General features: G+C 35.7%; 1 protein-coding gene across 1 annotated transcript in view; it reads left to right on the forward strand.

Annotated features, from left to right (window-relative positions):
* Positions 1–20,755, forward strand: part of ZMYND10 (zinc finger MYND-type containing 10) — a 1,873,846-nt gene that overhangs the window by 502,946 nt on the left and 1,350,145 nt on the right. The window contains exon 4 of the mRNA XM_044078166.1: positions 12,392–12,445. Within this exon, the coding sequence (XP_043934101.1) occupies positions 12,392–12,445 (54 nt within the window). The remainder of the gene's footprint in view (positions 1–12,391; positions 12,446–20,755) is intronic.

Here is a 20,755-nt window from a genome sequence, read left to right on the forward strand (position 1 = left end):
AAGGTTCGATGTATTCAACACAGCAGGAGGTGACATCACTCACCTCCTGCTATGCACATTAATGTACCGTTAGACTGTATAGTCAACAGTATGTTAATTCTACTATTTTGCAGGGGGGGGGCTACACCCCCTGCACATTAAATATACCAACTCCGAGATCGCACTTCAGTGAGGAAATGGGGTAATTCCCTGTTCCTCACTGAAACATAATCTCCTTGCAGAATGTTGAACCCAAATTCTCTACTGACACCATTTGTTCCCTGTAGTGTAGTCAAGTCATTTTGGGTTCGACAGTCTGCCCACTTGGAAACTACAAGTCGACCATATGCCGTTCAACTGATGCAGTTTCCAAATTATGATTGTAAACTGTCATTGGCTTATTGAATTAGGGTTGCTTGTTTGGTAGCAGTATTAAGATGGTTAATAAAAGTGTTAGAGAAGTGGCCCAAGTACTGAGCCTTGGGGTACACCAGTTCAGACTGTTAAGTATGGAGAGTAGTTGGATTTCCTTTTGACAGAGTGATATCTGTTAGAGATAGCTGGTGAATGATTTTAAGGATGTTTCAGTTAGACCCAGGTGAGACCGATAGGATAAGAGTTTGGGGTGGGAGCCTGTATCAAAGTTGGGAGAAAATTTACATATTATTACCGAAGGCACAAAAACTGGGGTAGGCTAGACAGAAATTATGTTTCACAGGAACATCTGCTTTTAATTGAAAGTTTTGATATGCATCCAATAACTAGTTCAGATCATGCACCAGTAATAACTAAAATAAAAATGCAGGGTAATGAAATAAAAATCAGACACTGGCACTTCCCCACCTGTCTGTTAAAAAGAGAGGAATATAAGGAATGGGTAGTGGAAATTATTTGGGAGTTATTAGAGAAGATAGAAATTTCTTCTGAAAATATAACTAGGATGTGGGATAAAATTAAAGTGGAATTAAAAAGCAGGGTGGAAATAAAAGAAAAAGAGTTTTGGTAAAGAATTAACAAGGATTATTTAGAAGGACTGGCAAAGGTTAAAGTATTGCAGAATAGGGGTAATCTCTCAGAAGAAGAGGTGCAATTGCAGAGTGCAAAAGAGAAAATAAGGGACTACCTTGATAATACACATGAGTTTAGAAAAAGTGTTGTTAAGTAACTGCATTTTTTATAGGAACTCCATAGCACAAGATTTTTTAGCATAATGGCTCAGGCTACAAAAAGTAGAAAGGGTTGTTGCTAAGCTTAGGGAGTCTATAACAAGAAAAATAACAAGAGATCTTGTATGAACATCTGTATAAAGCAGAGAAATGTGGAAATTGAGAAAGAGTAGACATTGAAGTGTTGATGGAAGCATGAAATATGCCAAGGTTAGAAGCAGATGAGGCTCATTTACTAACAGGGTAGCAGGAGATGAGATAAAAAGATGATATACAACCAATCTACAGGAAAGTCCCCAGGAATAGACAATATTCCCGTGGACATTTAGAAGTTGTGAGAGAGCAAAATGGTTAAGATCTCAAATATCTTTTAACAGTATTTTAACATAAGTCAAAGCACCAGCATCCTGAAAGAAATCTGTAGTGGCTGTAATACCTAAAGATAGCAAAAGCCCATCAGATCCAGCTTCACATAGGCTCATCTCGATTCTAAAACCATGATTATAAATTGTTTATGGCTATAATGGCTAAAACAATGGCAAAGGTGATGTAAAAATTGTTAGATATCTATCAACATGGTTTCATGCAGGGTAGGCAAACAGTTGCCAACATTAATAGAACAGTGATGATCCAGAGGAAAGTAGAATGTTAAGAAAATACCACTGATGTTGGTGGATGTTGATCCAGACAAAGCATTGGACAGAGTAGGCTGGATTTTATGAGTCGGCTAATGGAAGCATTTGCATTCCCTGACAAAATTATAAGGTTGATTAGGTGGATATATGAGGAATTATAGGCAAAAATTAAAGTGGGGGTTCCTCTCTGATAAGTTCTTTTTGAACAGAGGAACCAGGAAGGGGTGTTTCTTTTCCCTTTGTTATGTTACATTTAGAAACATTGGCAAAGAAAATAAGGGACTCAGAAATTCAAGGATACAATTGGTATGGTAATCAAGAAAAGTTGTTTTTATTTGCAGATGATATTATTTCATATCTGATAAAACCAGAAAAGGACATTTCAGTATTGTGAAATATTCTGAGACAGTTTCAAGTCTTTTGGGATAAAAAAATAATGAAGATAAAACAAATGCAATAGCTGTAAACTATGTGCCCCCACAAAATTGTTTTAGCAATACCCATATTTATGGGGACATGATAAAATGAAGTGCTTAGGAGTATGGATTAAAAAGAGCTATGTCATGGCAGCAAAGGATGTGTGGGAAGAGACTAAACAAAAGATAATACAAAACCTGAGAAATTGGAAGCTCTGTCTTATGGATATGGGTAACAAGATACAAGCAGTGAAAATGTTTTTAGTCCCTTTAGTTTTATACACTGGTCAAGCATATTACAGAGGAAAAGTTGTGGAGACTTCCAAGATGACTGCCCACTGAGTAACAGGTTGTTTCTAGCTCTCCCAGTGTGTAAACAGAAACTCAGCAGAGAAGGTCAGTAGACTTGTGTTTATGCGTACATTTCAGTAACTGGCTAGTAAGTACACTGTCTGGATGTCAGGAATAAAGAAACACAGAACACCTGGAAAAAAATCAGCTGCAAAAAGTGAGGAAGAAACACTGCCAGGGGAGAGTCCTGCAGCTGTTCAGCAAAAAGTAATACAACCTTCAGACATGACTTCCAATAACCTCCAGGAAGATATAAGACAACTGCATACAGACGTGGTTAAAATAAATAAGACACGGGTAGAGTATACCAAGACAAACAAAATGCTGAAACAAATAGAAGAAGCTTTAAACAGATATTCAGATGAGATGATAAAAATCAGAGGTGAAAATGAAGAAAGGTTTTGCTGAATATGAGACTGCTCGGGAAGAGATGTTTAAAAAAAATAATAGAATTAGAGAACAGAGCACGTAGGGACAAAGGGTCTATATCAGAACATCAAAGTTTTAAAACTTTGAATGTTCTAATATCAACCCGTTTTAATCGAACACTAAAAATAGCGAAACTGCACAACACCGAATTCTTTCCAAGGGAAAGAATTCAGTTGGCCGGTTCTGTGGCTTCGCTATTTTCAGTGCTGTGGTGGAGATTTACGGGTCAGGTTCAGATAAGTGTGCGATTGTGTGGTTGTTAGGATTAGGGCGTGGGTTAGGTTAGTTAGGGTTAGGGAGCGGGTTAGGTGAATTAGCTTTAGGGGCGGGTTAAGTGAGTTAGGGTTAGGGGGCGGGTTAGGTAAGTGTGCGATAGTGACGGACCTTAGGATTAGAGTTTGGGTTAAGGTAAGTGGATAGATAGTAGTGTATGTATAGTTTAGTGTAGGGTTAGTTGTAGGATTATAAGTGTATGTGTGTGTATTGATGTTTTTTAGGTGTGCTTGTGTTGTGTGTATGTGTTTCGGAGTAGCAAATTTTTCCCAAGGAAAAAAATTTGCTGTTCTGAATGATCAATATTATGTGGTTTAGATATTTTAGGTTCGATGAAATAGCATTCTCTATTTTCATCTTTCGATAACGTGATATAAACACGGGACAAAATGAGATTTTTCATCTATACCTTAGGAGCTGGAAGGAACAGACTCCATTAATTTTATGAAAGCAGAAATAAGCAAGTGGACTGGTATTACACAGCAGGACTGTTAGTTGAATGAGCACATCGTGTGTATGCTCCAAACCTAGACATGTAATAGTAAGGATGCAATCCTATCAGCAGAAGTAGTTGATTCTAAAAAAAACTGTGGAGAAGGACAAAATACTAAAAGTGGGAGATAGCAGAATGTTTGTGGAGAATTATTACTCGTACAGCAGGCAAAAGAGAAGTAAATTCATTCCACTGTCCAGAAAATGCTGAGATACAGGTGGGAGATTCAGACTGCTGTATCCACCTGTCTTCAAAGTCTTCTTCCCTGGAGGGACAAAACTGTTTTTGATGGAATGCATGCTAATGAGGAAATACAAAAGTTTGTTCCACAAAAATTGAGCTGTGAAATGGAAGGATATTCTGCTTCTTGTTCTTCTGGTAATAAAGACCACAGAGAGAATGTACCTGTGAAACCTTTTCCAGTATTTCAGTGGAAAATGTTGGAGAGAAGTCTGGGAGCACAAGAGTTCACTAGAAGAATCAAGAGTACATTGGAAATGAAGCAGAGACAGGATTTCAGTAATGGAGAAGAACAGTAATGCAATCAGTAACTTTTGGGATTGCAATGCAATAATTATATTTATGACATATGACAGAACAAGAAAATCTGGAAATATTGGACTTTTTCAAAATTTGTTTGATGTGTGGGGGACTCTAAAGTGTATGCCCTATTTCATGTCATTAATGTTTGGAAATGCTTTGGGGAGGGGAAGAGAGGGGAGAACACTTACTGTAAGTAAAGAAACACATTCTTTTCTTAATAGCACTGTATTTGTGGTGCATGATTTTCTCTCTGCATGTTGTTTTTAAGTGTAATAGGGATTGTAAACTGGTGTTTTTTTTTTCTTTTTCTCCCCTGTTCTTTTTTTTTCTTGTACAGTTATGAGAAATATAGGCAATGCAATGATAAAAAAATTTGCATGGGAAATGATTGATTAAGGACCTTTGTTTTAAGAGAGAGAGCAAATAAATTAATAAGAATATTGAATAATATGAGGCTTTTTTCTAGCAGTTGCATGTAAGTATACTAAGTAGCATTTCTGCAGATAGTCTTCATGTCTTCATGGAGACAATCTGATAAAGAGAAACTAGAGAGTCTGGCAGAAGGGGATTGGATGAGGGAAAAGGGGGAAAAAGAACAGAGAAATTGACTAGGACATAATGTTCTCTGAAAACAATCAGGGTTTTCCCCAGTTGTGACTGCTTTAAAGATAATGCAAAACCAATTAGAACTGAAGTAATGTTTTCTCAGTTTAAAATGCATGGGGATATTAAAATAAACAGGTGCTTTTTTTTCTTTTTCAGCATTTTCTCTTTTTCATTCAGTTTTTAAGAAATGTAGGCACTGCAGTTGAAAAAAAAAAAAGAAAAAGGAGGAGGGGAGAGGAATGGTTTGGTTAAGGGAGTGTGACAAAGGAAATATCAGTGTGCTTTTTCCCATGCTTTTGACTGGGTTAAAACCTTAGGCGTTATCTAGTAACAAGTTCATTACAAAGCATGTAAAGGAAAAAGAATATTAAATATTGTAAGGCTTTTTGTCTGATAAACAAGGTACTCTTAGCGGGTTTGTGTCTGGTTTGCATGTCACTAGAAGACAATTTGATAAAGAGAAATGGCTTGGAGAAAGCGCTTACTAAAAGCATTCAAGTGTTTTCTCAACTGGGGAAGCTATAAAGACATACAAAATCAAATAGCACTTACTAGTAGCACAGGCTGTACCATACATCTTAGCACGACTAACCACTATCAACTTAGAACTTATGTTCTTCTTAGGAAGCAAAAACTTCAATATTTGAAGATGTACATTGTTTTGTGTGTAATTAAGTTAATAGGTTTTAGGAGAGTTTTTGGGGGGTTGCTTGTTCTGTTTGAGGGCTTTCAAAAAACAAAAAGTTATGTAAGATGTGGCATAGGCACAAATGCATATGACAAGAAACAACTGTATAAAAGACCAGCCTGCCAAGTAGTATATACATGTAACATAGAAGTTGGAACTAGACATTTAACAAAAAAGCAGTTGTACATAAAAGGTGGTAATAATAACTGTATAAGACAATTATGCTTTCTGTAATGTCTTTCAGTCTGAATGGTCTTACAGATAAACATAAAAAAGAAAGAGTAGTGAATTATATTACAAAATGTAGAGTGCAAATAGCTATGCTACAGGAGACACACTTGGAAAGAACTGAGCATGTGACTTTGATAAAGAAAAGTTTTCAGGGTGGTTATTCAGTGGAATGTCTGGGCCAACGGTAAAGAGGAGTACTTATTGCAAGAGTAGCTCCAATAATGATAGCAGAGGTAAAAAAAAAAAAGATGATGGAAGATGCATAGTACTAAGGGGCTACTGGCTAGGGAGGAGGATTAGGATTACACTGGCATGCATTTACACCCCCCCTAAAACTGCAGTAATGAAGCTTAATAAAATTCTGGGAGAAATAATCAGCTTTTAGCAAGGAATATTACTTATAGGTGGAGATTAGAATTTGGTTTGCAACAGTGAGGATGTTTCTGGGGGGCCTAGAAGGGAAAATATAACAAAGGAGAGTAGATTCTTGAAGACATTTATGAAAATGTTTAGCGTGGAAGATGTGTGAATTCAGTACTAGGAGTTTGGAGTGAATTTACATATTACTCACGGAGATACAAAAACTTGGCTAGGCTAGATAGATTATATATCTCACAGGAACATGTGCACTTAATTGAAGGTCTTGAAACGTACCCAATAACTATTTTAGATCATATGCCAATAATAACTAAAAAATGCAAGGTAATGAAATAAAAATGAGACATTGTCGCTTTCCCACCTATTGGTTGAAAAAAGAGGAATTCAAGGGATGGGTTTTGGAATTATTTCAGGAGCTACTAGAGAAGATAGAATTTTCTTCTGAAAACATAGCAAGGGAGTGTGATAAAATTAAAGTGGAGTTTAAAATTAGGGTGGAAATAAAAGAAGGGAGAGATGGTTAAACACTAACAAGAATTATTTAGAGGGATTGACAAATGTTTAAGTATTACAAAATAGGGGGAATTTCTCAGAAAAGAAAAGGTGCAACTGCAGAATGCTAAACAGAAAATAAGGGATTACTTCAACCATATGCATCTGTTTAGAAAGATTGCTGTTAAGCAACTGTTCTTTGATAATAATTCTAGAGCACAAAAACTTTTAGCACAACAGCTTGGGCAACACAAAGTGGAAAAGGCTATCACCAAGCTTAGGGAGCCTATAACAAGGAAGAAGACAAGCAACACTGTAGAATTATTAGAAGTATTTCGGAAATGTTATGAAAGTTTGTATAAAGCAGAGAAATATGGAAATCAAGAAAAAGTACAAATTGAAGTGTTTATGGAAGAATTAAATATGCCTAGGTTAGAGGTAGATGAGGCTCAATTACTAACAGGATAGGAAGGGATGAGATAAAAATGGCAATGTATAACCAGTCTACAGGAAAGTCCCCAGGTGTAGATGGTATTCCTGTGGAAGTTTGGAAGTTAGAAGGGAAAAACTGATAAAGATCTGGAAGGTTTTATTTAACAGTATTTTAAGAGGAGGAGAAGTGCCAGCATCCTGGAAGAAGGCGGTGGTAATGGTAATACCTAAAGAGGGTAAAGATCCATCGGATTCAGCTTCATACAGGCCCATTTCAATACTAAACCATGATTATAAAGTGTTTGTCTATAATGGCTAAAAGAATGGCAAAAGTGATACCAAAATCGATAGATATGGATCAGTGTGATTTTGTGGAGGGGAGGCAAACATTTGACAATATTAACAGAACATTGATGATCCAGAGGGAAGCAGAATGTAAGAAAATGCTACTTTTATTGGTGGATCTTGATGCAGAGAAAGCATTTGATAGTGTAGACTGGGACTTCATGAGCAGGGCAATGGAAGCATTTGCTTTCCCTGATACAATTATAAGTTGATTAGAAGAATATATGAAGGATCTGAGGCACAGATTAAAATAGATGGGGTCCTCTCCAATAATTTCTGCTTGAGTCGAGGAGCCAGGCAGGGTTGTCTGCTTTCCCTTTGTAGTTTGCAGTATATTTCGGATTCAAAAAAGTCAAGGATATAATTGGTATGGTAGTCAGGAAAAGCTGGTTCTATTTGCAGATAATATAATCTTATACATGACAAAACCAGAAGGGCACATTACGATGTTGTAGAACATTTTAAAACACTTTTAGATCTTCTCATCATACAAAATTAATGAAGCTAAAACAAAGGCAATTGCAGTAAATTATGTACCCACACACGAATTGGTCCAACAATAGTCATATTTATGGGAACATGATAAAATGAAGTATTTAGGAGTATGGATTAGAAATTACTCTGTTGTGGCAGCTAAGGATATGTGGGAAGAGACTAAACAGAAGATAATAACAAACTGAGAAACTGGAAGCTTTGTTATATGGATATGGATGCTAAGATACAAACCATTAAAATGTTTTTGATCCCTTTAGTCATACACAGTTCAGGCATATTTTTAGCAACCGGAGGCAAAGCTGTGGATAGCAATTAAAAAAGAGTTGAAGGATTTTATCTGAAAAGGTAAGACTGCAAGGGTCAAGTGGAATAAGCTGATTCTTCCAATAGAACACTGCAGACTAGGGTTACGCAATTTGAGAGGGTATTTTAAAGCAACACAGTTAAAGCTCTTGCACATAGCACAAGCAGAAAACTATAATTCAAAGTGGAAGGGAATGATCTTATACAGGGAGGAAGTTCAAGAAATAAGGAGAGATTGGGATTTTGGATGCAGACTCTTAAGGAGAACAACAAAGATCATACGGAGTATTATATTCATAGAATAGCAGGGAGTATTCCAAGAACCAAACCAGCACGAGAATGGAGAAAAGAGATTTTACCAATAAGGATGACTGTGGTCAGGGATACAGATAATAGGCAAGAGAGGGCTGGAATTTATTGGAGAGAACTGGCAAAGGAACCAAGGTATTGGGAGCAGATAACTGGAAACAGAACTGTAATAGAATGGGAAGAGACCAAGAATTTATTTGGACTGCAGGTTAGAGATTGCCTTCCCTATCAATGATTGATATCAGAGTACAGGCAAAGAGAAAGAAATAGGGGCCTCCTGAATGAAAGACCAGCACTTGTAGAGTTTTTAATAGAATCTGGAACAGAAGCTGCCGTTAAAAAAGGAATAATTAGCTAAGCATATAAATACTGCATGATAATTATAAGAATCAATCAGAGGAGCTTAGAAAGGATTGGGAAGAGAGATTGGATAAGCAATTCACAAAGAGACAATGGGAGGATATATGCATATCTCCCAAATATGCAACAAAGTCTTGAAGATTTAGGATCTTTGCCACAAAGTATTTACATAGGTGGTTTTATACCCTAAATGGACTCCAAATAATTTTTCCTTAGGTGGATAGCAAGTGTTGGAGGTGTGAAGGGCAAGAAAGAGGTAGCTGGCAACATATTTTGGGAGTGTAATGAGCTGGCAGACTTTAGGGATTCTCTGCAGACCTCTCTGTCAGAGAAGCTGGGTGAGCAGATTGTATTGTCTTGGGAGATTATTTTTTTGAGTTATGATACAGAATCGGAATTGCCAAGACATAGCAAAGCCTAGCTGAATCTAATTATGGTGGTTGCCAAAAAAGCAATTACTAGAAAATATAAATCAAAGTTTAGACCAACTTTACTAGAAGTAGTGAATATAGTAACGGAGATAAGACAACTGGAATTGGCATCTTTAGAAAAGGGAGGGAGCAAGCTACATAGTTAAATGGGAATTGTGGGAACAGTATATGCAGAGCAGTAACAAGGTTTAAGAGTCAGGATTTGAATGAGCCACATAATGCTTAACTGACAGTTACTGGACAGATTATAAGTGACGTATAATGTTTGCAACTACAGTTGTTTCAGTAGTATCTGTGATGTATCCTGTTTGCAGCTAAGGTGGAGTCATGTTGTTTTTTCATTTGTATAAATATAAGATTGTCTATGTCATGAGTGAAAATTGAATAAAGATGTTTGTTGGAAAAGAAACAGAGAAGAAGTTGTGGATAGTGATTAATAAAGAGTAAAAGGATTTTATCTGGAAGGGGAAGAGGACAAGAGTCAAATGGGATAAGTTGATTCTTACAAAAGAACAAGTTTTTTTTGGAATTACCTGATTTGAAGGGGGTATTTCAGAGCTACACAGTTAAAGCTCCTATACATAGCACAAGCAGAACATTATACTTCAGAGTGGAAAGGGATAATGATGTAACTGGGTGGGGGGAGCTCAAGAAATAAGGAGAGATTTGGATTTTGGATGCAGACCTTAAGGAGAATAAAAACAATCATACAGAATATTATTCATAAAGTAGCAGAAAATATTCTAAGAACTAAGCCCACATGAGGATGGAGAAAGGAAATTCAGCTGATAGGGTTACTGCAGTTAGGGGGACAGAGAACAGGCAAGAGGGGGCTGGAATTTACTGGAAAAAAACTGGAGAAGTAACCAGGGTATTAGAAGCAAGTAATTAGAGAGGGAAAGGAAGTAGAATGGGAAGTGGCCAGTAATTCATTTCAACTGCGGGCTAGAGATTGGGTTCCCTATCAAAGACTGCTATCGAGTATAGGCAAAGAGAAAGAAATAGGGGGATCCTAAATGAAAGACCAGCACTGGGAGAGTTTTATTAGAATCTAGAAGAGAAGCCACTGTTAAAAAGGGATAATTAGTAGGCATATAAAATATTGCATAATAACTATAGGAGCCAGTCAGAGGAGATTAGAAAGGATTGGGAAGAGAGACTGAATAAGTAATTCACAAAGAGAAAATGGGAGATGTATATATGGCTCCCAAATATGCAACAAAGTCTAGAATATTTAGAATCTTTGCCTGGAAGTGTTTGCATATGTATTTTTATACCCCAGGCAGACTCCAAATAATTTTTTCTCAGTTAGACTGCAAATGTCGAAGGTGTGATGCAGAAGAAATAGGCAATTTGGAACATATTTTTGAGAGTGTAATGAGTTGGCAGACTTTAAAAATTCCCTGCAGACTACTGTAACAGAAATACTTGGTGAGCAATTTGGTGTACCCAAGGAAATGCATTGTTGAGCTATGATATTGCAAATGTTGAAGGTGTGATGCAGAAGAAATAGGCAATTGGGAACATATTTTTGAAAGTGAAATGAGTTGGCAGACTTTAAAAATTCCCTGCAGACTACTGTAATAGAAATACTTGGTGAACAATTTGGTGTAACCAAGGAAATGCATTGTTGAGCTATGATGCAGAATCAGAATTGCCTAGACATAGTAAGGCCTTGCTGAGTTTAATTCTGTTGGCTGCCAAAAAAAGCTATTATCGGAAAATGGAAATCAAAGGCTAAAGCAAATGTTCTAGAAGTAGTAAATATATTAACAGAGATAAAACATCTGGGAGTGGGATGTTTGGCAAAGGGTAGAAACAAATTGCATAGAAGAAAAATGGGAATTGAGGGAGCAATGCATGCAGAATAATGTTTTGGTGAAGGAATGAGGTTGGAATTGAATGTGCTTTGTAATGTTTGACTGACAGTGACTGGATAGATTATGTTATGTATAATATTTGCAACTGAATATATGTCAATTTGGTTTGTTTTCATTTATATAAATATATGATTGCATGTGTCATAACTGATCATTTAATAAAGATATTTCGTGTTTAAATAAATTAAAAAAAAAAGTTTTGATATCCTGATTGTGTAAGCAGGGGCTTGAGAGATTAAACATTTACAAAGAGAGTCCTGGGAGATGAATGATTTATAGGCTGCTTGTGTCCATTAACAACATAGGTGCCAAACCGGGGATTAATTTCCTGTTCCCCCATCTAGTTGTCCAATTGAATTGGGTTAGGGAGGAACTCTGCTTCACATAGATGAGGACCCTGTTCCAGAGAAGCAGTAGTCTCTGGGATACTAGCATTTTTAGAAGGCAGTTTTTATATAGAACATTTTTATATATGTATTTTGGTAGCTAACTGTGATCTTTGCTTTCTGTATTGCAAGTTAACTAAGTTGAAATAAAAAAAAAATGTTTTTGGAGTTTCAAATTAGAGATTTCCTTTAAGAGCCATATACTGCCACTGAATGGTAATTAAGTAGTAGCTGACTTGTTTCTGTTTGACTTGTAATGTTGCGACAAGCTAACAAATGTAAAGTGCCTTCTCAAATGGGTTATATTTTAGGTCCACTTTTGAGAGTACGAAAGTATTAAAGAATTTACTTATAGATCAGTGTGATTTTGCTTCTTATGTTGAAAGGGGAATGTTTTGTTAGCAGTAACATTTCTAGTGTTTTAAATATTTGTATAAGATGCTATAATATAGTAAAAGTAAAATTTAACTCTGTATTGTACAGCTTCTCTTTGCAACTCTGCTACCTTTTCCATGAATCTGCATAATTTATGCTAATTCAGTGTCCCTGATTTTAGGCAAATGTCCCTGTCACTCAGGAGCTTTGTCCCTAATTCTTGTCTCTGGTGATTGAAAGGTATGGGTTTGAGTACCTTACACATCTGTAATTTTTCTTCTGTCAGGAATTACAGACTAATGTAATGTAAGATGGAGTAAATGTTATGCGGCGTCTATGTATTTCAAACAGTAATTAAGCAATGATATTTCATATAACTGTTTTATTGTCTGCAGATCCATCACGAGGCTACCATTGTAAACCTGCTGGAAACCATTTTATATCATAAGGTAACTGTCATGCACATTCTTGTATGCTTCTGTGATCTTTAAAAATAATTATAACATAGTAAATGCATATGTACTAAGTTTGATTACTAGGTTCATAATGCAATCACAGCCTGGTACTGTCCTGTGAAAAATCAGTTATCTTATGAGAAATTTAGATCTCTTGACTAAAATTGAATCATATTTGTTCTTATTCTGTTTAAGTCCATGCTTTGAGTACACTCATTTGTTTTGGTCTACAGTCTGCTAGCAATGATAAATACCAAACTCATTAGCAATTATGAAATTAAAACGTTGAAACAGAGTAAGGAACATGACTGTCTTTGATTTTAAGAGAAGTACTGTTTCTATTCAAACATGTTATGCAGAAAAATTAGGTGGACTAATTGAAACAGTCTGCTGTACAGTAACCTTTTCTCACAGTGGAATCTACTAAATCTCTGCTTCTGTCAATGCTAGTGACACTTAGGGTGGCCAAGGGACGCTGCCCTTCAGCACTCCTCACAGAATGTGGTTGGCTACTTCCAGAGTGCCTTGCTTGACTTCGTTTCTCCTGTAACAGCAACTAGAGAAACATGGCCAAATGTCCTTCTCTCTCTCTCTCTCTCTATATACATACATATATTCCAAATGTTAATAAAAATATATGATCAACAGGAAAAGAAAAACGTACACACACACACACACACACACATATATATATATATATATATATATATATATATATATATATATATATATATATGTATATACACACACACACACACACACACACACATATACATATACATGTAGATATGTAGGTGTGAGTGTGTGTGTGTATATATATATATATATATATATATATATATATATATATATATATATATATATATATATATATATATGTATGTGTGTATATATATATATATATATATATATATATATGTAGATATATATATATATGTATATATTTATATATATATATATATATATATATATATATATATATATATATATATATATATATATATATATATATATATATATATATATGTGTGTGTGTGTGTGTGCATGTTCAAAATATATATAACATATTCCAAATGTTAATACGGATACATGATCAATAAAAGAAGTATGGGATTTGCAAGATGGCTACACATTAACAGCTTAATTCTTACTGTCTCCGTGAGAAAACAGAAACTTAGCCGAGAAAGCCAGTGGACCTGGATTTCTGAGTAAATTTCAGTAACTAACTAGTAAGTGCACTGCCCGAATGCCAGGAAAAAAGAAATACAGAGGACCCAAAGGAAAATGAGCTACAAAAGGTGATGAAAAAACATTGACTTTCAGTAACCTTGAGAAATGTATAAAGCAATTGCATACAGACCTGACTTAAATAAATGAAACGCGGATTGAGTATATCAACTCAAACAATAAAAGGCTGGAAGAAAATGGAAGAAGCTTTAAACAGATACTCAGATGAGATGATAAAACTACAAAACTTAGAGGTCAGAATGAAGAAAGGGCTGGCTGAATATTAGACTGCGCAAGAAGACCTGTTTCAAAAAATAATAGTATTAGAGGACGGAGCATATAGAGAAAACCTGAGATTTTCTGTTGTACCCGAGAAGTTGGAAGGAACAGGCTATTATTTTCATGAAAGCACAAATAAGCAACTGGACTGGTATTCCACAACAGGAAGTGTTAATTGAAAGGGCACATCGTATGTCTGCTCCAAACCTGGCTATGAGAAAACAACCTAGACCTTTAATAGTAAAAATGCAGTCTTACCAGCAGAGGGAGCTAAGTCTGACAAAACTGTGGCAGAAGGGCAAAGTACTAAAAGTGGGAGACAACAGAGTGTTTGTGGAGAATGACTACTCATTGTACACCAGGAAGAAGAGGAATACATTTATTCTATTATATAGTGAATACTGAGAAGCAGGTGTGAGATTCAAACTGCTGTACCCAGCAGTCTTCAAAATATTTTTTTTCCATGGAGGAACAAAAACATTTTTGATGAAGTACATGCTAAGGAAGAAACACAAAAGTTTGTTCAACAAAAAGTGAGCTGTGAAACAGAAGGATATTCTGCTTCATATTTTTCTGGTAATAAAAAAATACTGAGAGACTGTGTCAGTGAAACCTCTCCCGGTGTTTCAGTAGAAAATGCTTGAGAGAGGGGGGAAAAAAGCACAGGAGTTGACTAGAAGAATTGAGAGTGCACTGGAGATTAAGCAGAGACAGGGTTTGGGAGATGGAGATGAACAGGAACAGAACAAGAAAATCTGGAAATATTGAACTTTCTTGGACTTTGTTAAACCCATAAGTGGACTCTAAACCATATGTCATACTTCATGCAATTAATGTTTGGAAAAATACTCAAGAGATGGATAGAGGAGGGAGAGAGTTAACTGTAAGTAAACCAAACCAATTTTTTTTCTTAACAGTATTACTGAGGTGATGCATGATTTTCTCTGCATGTTAGAAATTAGTTTTTTTAGTTATTTTAAGTGTAATGGGGACACTAATGTAAATAGTTGCTTGTGTTAATTCTTTTTATTTCCTTCTCCCTTCTTCTCTCTATCTCCTTGTTCAGTTTTAAGAAATGTAATCACTGCAATGTAAAAAAAAAAAGTGTGTGGGGGGGGTCTGTTTAAAACAGCATGACAAAAGAAATTAGTGTGCTTTTTCTCATTGTTGTACAGGGGAATGACTGGGTTATGGCCATCAGCTTTATATAGAAACAAGTTTTAATAGAAAGCAAGTAAGGTCTTTTTTCTAGTACACAGTCCTGTATTTGGTTCTCATGTCACTAGCAGACAATCTAATAAAGATAAAGCATTCAAGTGTTTTCCTAGCTGGGGAGAGCTATAAAGATAAGGCAAAACCAGACAGTACTTAATAGATTCACAGGCTCTACCATGTGTCATAGCATGGATAATCTTTCTTTCTGATTAGCTCAAATCTGTGTGTGTGGCTGTCAGATTGGAACTTTTGTTCCTATTAAGGGGATAAAACTTCAATATTTGAAGGAATACATAGTTTTGTGTGTTATTATTAAGTTTGTAGGTTTTAGGGGAGTATTTTCTGTGTGTGTGTGTATGTGTGTGTGTGTGTGTGTGTGTGTGTGTATTTATTTTAGGGTTTTCAATAAAACAAAGTTCTGCAAGATGTGGCATAGGCTCAAATGCAAATGACAATAAATTGTATACAAGATTAACCTGCCAAACAGTGCATGCATGTTACAGTAAAGCTGGAACTAGACATTTAGCAAAAAAAAAGTTTAAAATCACTAGAGAAATTACTATACTGGATAACCAATAAAAAGGAAAAGCATAAACAATGTATTTATTATACAAACACCTACACTCAGAATACCCAGTATAAATCATATAAGTCTACAACTAATAATGTAGTAGAAAATAATTATGGAAGGGCCTTGGTTATCCAGTATAGTAATTTCTCTAATGACTTAAAAAAAATAGTAGAGTCAAACTGGAAAATGTTAAGACACAGCTAAGAGATTGTGGACAGGATAGGTAATGAACCCCGATATGTATACAAAACAGGGACTAATTTAAAGAAATTATTTGAGAGGAACAATAAGGTTGTGGAAAAACAGATTGTAACTGGGTCAAAAAAATGTGGTAGGTGTGTATATTGTAGGTGCATTATAGATAAGGAACAAGTAGTGTTGGAAAACAGTTTGAATAGTCAGGTTACTTTCAGAAAGGGTAATTGTCACACCAGGGGTATTGTCTATTTAGCTGTGTGTAGGGACTGCCCTTGTTTTTATGTAGGAAAATCTGAAAGGACCCTAAATAAAAGAATATATGAGCATACCTACAATATAAAAAGGAAAAACATGAACAATGCATTATACAAACACGTACACACAGAAACTACCCACAGAGGGTTTATGTTTGGAATTTTGGAACAAGTGATGGTTGACCCTAGGGGGGTGATTGGGAGAACTGGTTGTGTTGCAGAGAAACATATTGGCAAATTAAATTGAACGCAACTAACCCCCCAGGACTTAATGACCACATATCAATTAAACCATATTTAATTAAAAAAGCAAAAAAATTAGGAGTGTAAGTGTAGAGTACATAGAAATAATAAATTTTAAATGTGTATACATTCCCCTTGGTGCAACCATAATGAATTTTGGTGGTGGTTTCACACTTTTTATTTATGTACAATAAGACAATGTATGTTATTCTGTGTGTTTATTACTTATATTACACATACTTTTAAATGTATTTACTATATGGTTTTTAACCAAAGGAAGTTGTGTTAAGGAAGAAGGTATACTTCTTTAAGGAATTTTGGGACCTTTTTTAAAGGAAAGAGTTTATATGTTGTTGTAACTGTTGCAATGGTTTGTTTCATTTACTTGAAAAAGCCCATCACTTCAGCAGGGTGAAAGCGCTTGTATTTTATTTTGTTTTACCAATTAAATAATTTATAGCCTGTTCCAGTGTGTCCAGACCATTTATTTTTTCTGTGTTCATTGCTTTGATGGTCTGAGTGTTTCATCATTTTTTTAATGTATAATGATTGCAACTGAGATTGTGTCACTATGGTTTATTTTCATAGATGTAAATGTAACATGGGCACTGTCATACATGATAATTTAATAAACATGTTTCTTGTTTAAATAATAAAAAATATGGAAAGAGGTATAAAAGGCAGCAAATATGTGTAATACAACAGTTCACTGCAGGTAGTCAAAACGATGTGTTGATGTTCAGAGACAAGGAGGCAGTTACACATTAGGGTGTAAAACTGGATGTTTTTTGGTAACTTTACATGAAAACTATGACTGAAAAAAGAGCATGCTAATATCCCACAGCATTTATGTAAGTTTCAGGGGCAGAAAGCATTTTGCTAAAAACAGTCACTGCTGCTGTTTACAACTCAGCTTAAATTGTCCACTTTTTATGAGCATGCAGTTAAGTGTCAGAAGTGTTTATATGTGGATTATGTGATTGCATGCCAAGTACAAACATTTTTAGCACAGGAAGAAATTTTTGTAATACATGGAACATGCTGATTGCACTTCACATTCTGGGAAAAATAACTTTGTAATAGTAAGGTTCATACATAAGAAAGCTTTGAAAGCTGTAGCACACTGTGCTGTCATACATGCCACAAAAAAAAAAATGTGGCAGAGCGAATTGTCCAACACCTTTTAAGCTGTTTGTTGTCTGGAGGTGAACTTCACCTCTGTCTTCTGTTTGTTTGGTAGCACAAGGTATGTCATTACTTTTGATCCTATACTTTATATTAGCAGGAAAAAATGGGGGCAAACTAAAACACCTTATGTATTATAACTTCAGTTTCTTGATTCTTGACATATACTCTAAGAAATTCACCTTTCGATCCTTGTTGAGGTGAATTTCTTGATATCAATTTCTTGAGCATATATCAAACTAATTGCGATCAACAACCCAGTCATAATATTTTTTTTTATTATGTAAACAAATGTAGTGAGAAGAAATGATTTATATTTATTAATGCTGGTATATATATCTTTGCTGGTCTGCTGTAATAATTTCATGATAATTTTGTCAGTGATGGTTTGTCAGAGATACATGCAGTGAAAATGTTTTAAGTCTTTCAAAGATGACAGTTTTATGAAGTAAGGGTAAAGTTTCACCTTGGTAGTGTACATTTTTTATAAGCATCTGAGAAGCGGTAGTGGTCACATTCATGAGGTGGTCATTTGAATGACAGTATCAATTTTCTGGTGAAGAATTTGAAAACAGGCAAATGTAATGCAAAACTATAACTAAGGTAGGTTTCGGCAGATCTTTGGGTGGTAATGGTGTAACAGTAAATCATAACCTTAACTGTTCTTCTTTTCTGAGCCAGAGTTTACATCATCTGTGCCATTATCCCTTTGAAGACTTATGCTGGTCTCACAACAGCATTGCATGGAATTTTGGTTGGGGCATGAGATACTGATATGTAGCCAGCATTCCCAGGGGCTTTCTTCAGTTCTTTGAGTAATTTCATCAGTGTAATGTTTTATACATTTGAAATAGTTGCCAGTTTTATTTTAAGATCATCAATCAAAACTTTTTTGTATGACTTGTTCATTGAATTTTATAGATAAACCACAAACATTGTGCCCAAAACAAAACTGATTACAAGTCATGTCCAGTGCTATTTAACAAATGTAACTAATGGATACAATTATAGTTTCTAACATATCTATGCCCAGGTAACCTTAGCTAATGCATAAAATTTAAAACTGTTTAACTATATATGCATAACGTAACATATATATATATATATATATATATATATATATATATATATATATATATATAAAACATGTTCATTTTTGTAAGAAAATACTATATTGCACAGCTTATGAACAAAGGGATTGTGTCTACATCTAGGGATGCCTTTGTCCCCCTTTACTCAGCCCTCATTAAGCCAGTCATTGAATGTAATGCCTCCTTTGCCATGTATCTGTCCAGACACATGCAACAACTGGAACTCCCACAAAGATACCTTAATAAAAGGAAACAAGGCCTAAACAACAGGTCTTACATGGACCGATTCAAAACCCTGTCAATAAAATCTGTATCCTACCGACTGTTAATGGGTGACCTATGTCTGGCACAGAAGGCGTTGTCCAACCCAGTACTGATGGATTTATTGCACATCAGCAAGTCAGATGGCATCAGAAGTGTGTGGTCTAGAGACAGAAACCTCTACTTCACCATTGCCAGAATGGTTTGGAGGGACAGGTATATTTCACAGAGGCTACAACTGCTCTGGAACAGACTCCCCATCCACATAAAACAAAGTTCATCCATGTCCATATTCAAGTGTACCTCACAACTGCTTCCTAAACTACTAATGGACAGAGGTAGCTCCTAAATGCTTTATACTATGTATAGGTCCCCTCCGATTATCTATGGTATGATCCCAGTTATTCTCATTAGGGGTAATATATAATTATCAGCCATGAATGGCCAAACAATAGCCAAATGGGATATGTTAACTTGAGCACAAAAAGGGAAATTAGCTAGGCCGTGAAAGGCAAGCTAGCCTAGTGCTTATCTCTGAATATGTATACAGAACTAAATTTGAACTGTAGAATAGCATACAGCATTGATCAAAAAGATCCTAGACCTATAATATATCTTGAATATTCTACACATTTTTGAAGTGTACTTAATTCAAAAGAGATGATGACAGAATAGAAGCTCACCCAAGGAAAAGAAAAGGTAAGAAAGTACAAGAAAAGAACACCCACATCGCGTATTACAGCCTATGCATATACTGTCATGGGGATAGTGCCTACTTAATGCCAGAGGGTACCTGTACAGAGGATTTAAAGGAGACTCTAGATAAGTTAGCACCATGTTATTGTAGATTGTGTCCCTGTTAAGATGTCCCATTCAAAATAAGGGTGTGTAGTGCCCATGTAGTCAAGAAGACTGGTCTCTACCCACTTCCATGTAGTCAGTAGTTTCGGCTTGTAGACCTGGTGCACTGTGTTCCAACAGTCCAAGAGTTGTGGGGACAGAGTGGATTTCCATTGCTGAGTAGTAGACTTTTTAGGTGTCAGCACCAAAATATTTACTACTGGATCTGAGATTTTATGATTTGACATTTTGTCATGCAATACTAGATACTCCCTATCTATTTCCGGTATTTGGTGGAACTGAACTACCATCTCCTAGAATTGGAGCAAAATTGATGAACCTTTGGGCACCTCCAAAAATGTGTTCCCATGTGGGCTGAGAGTCAGGATGACTGCATCTCTTGCACAAAATGAGAAGTTGAAGAGATTTGGGCATGATATCAGAGGCAATAAATAACTTGTGAAAATATTTCTAGGCACATAATCTCCACTTGGATGGGAGACATAAACTTAAATGGAGTTTGTAGGACTTTAGTGATTAGAAATTTTATATCCTCGGGGGGAAGGATCCCATATGGTTTATTTTGTACTCTTCAACAGTATTATGCATAATCCGGGTTAATATTGACATCAGAGATGATATCCCTTTTTTAATACTGCCATCATTCAAGATTCTAGGGATGTAGACTTTCAGCAGTTCTGTAGGCAACAATGCTTGCAAGGCTTGTGTCCCAACCATAGCCTTGAGATTTGCACACATCTGATGACAACAGAGAATATTACCTTTTGGAATCCTGTATGCTAAACTGACATCATTAAAGGGTTTAAGAGTATTGGCAGCATATAACTGTAAATACAAGACAAGACATTTTCTCCACCAGCACTGCCATGGGAAATTTTTAATTGCCTTCTGAAAGCTGGGGTGAGCACCAGGAGGAGAC

This window comes from Protopterus annectens, chromosome 7.part0 (assembly GCF_019279795.1).
Source record: "Protopterus annectens isolate FY-2018-M chromosome 7.part0, PAN1.0, whole genome shotgun sequence".
In the NCBI taxonomy this organism is placed as follows: Eukaryota; Metazoa; Chordata; order Ceratodontiformes; family Protopteridae; genus Protopterus; species Protopterus annectens.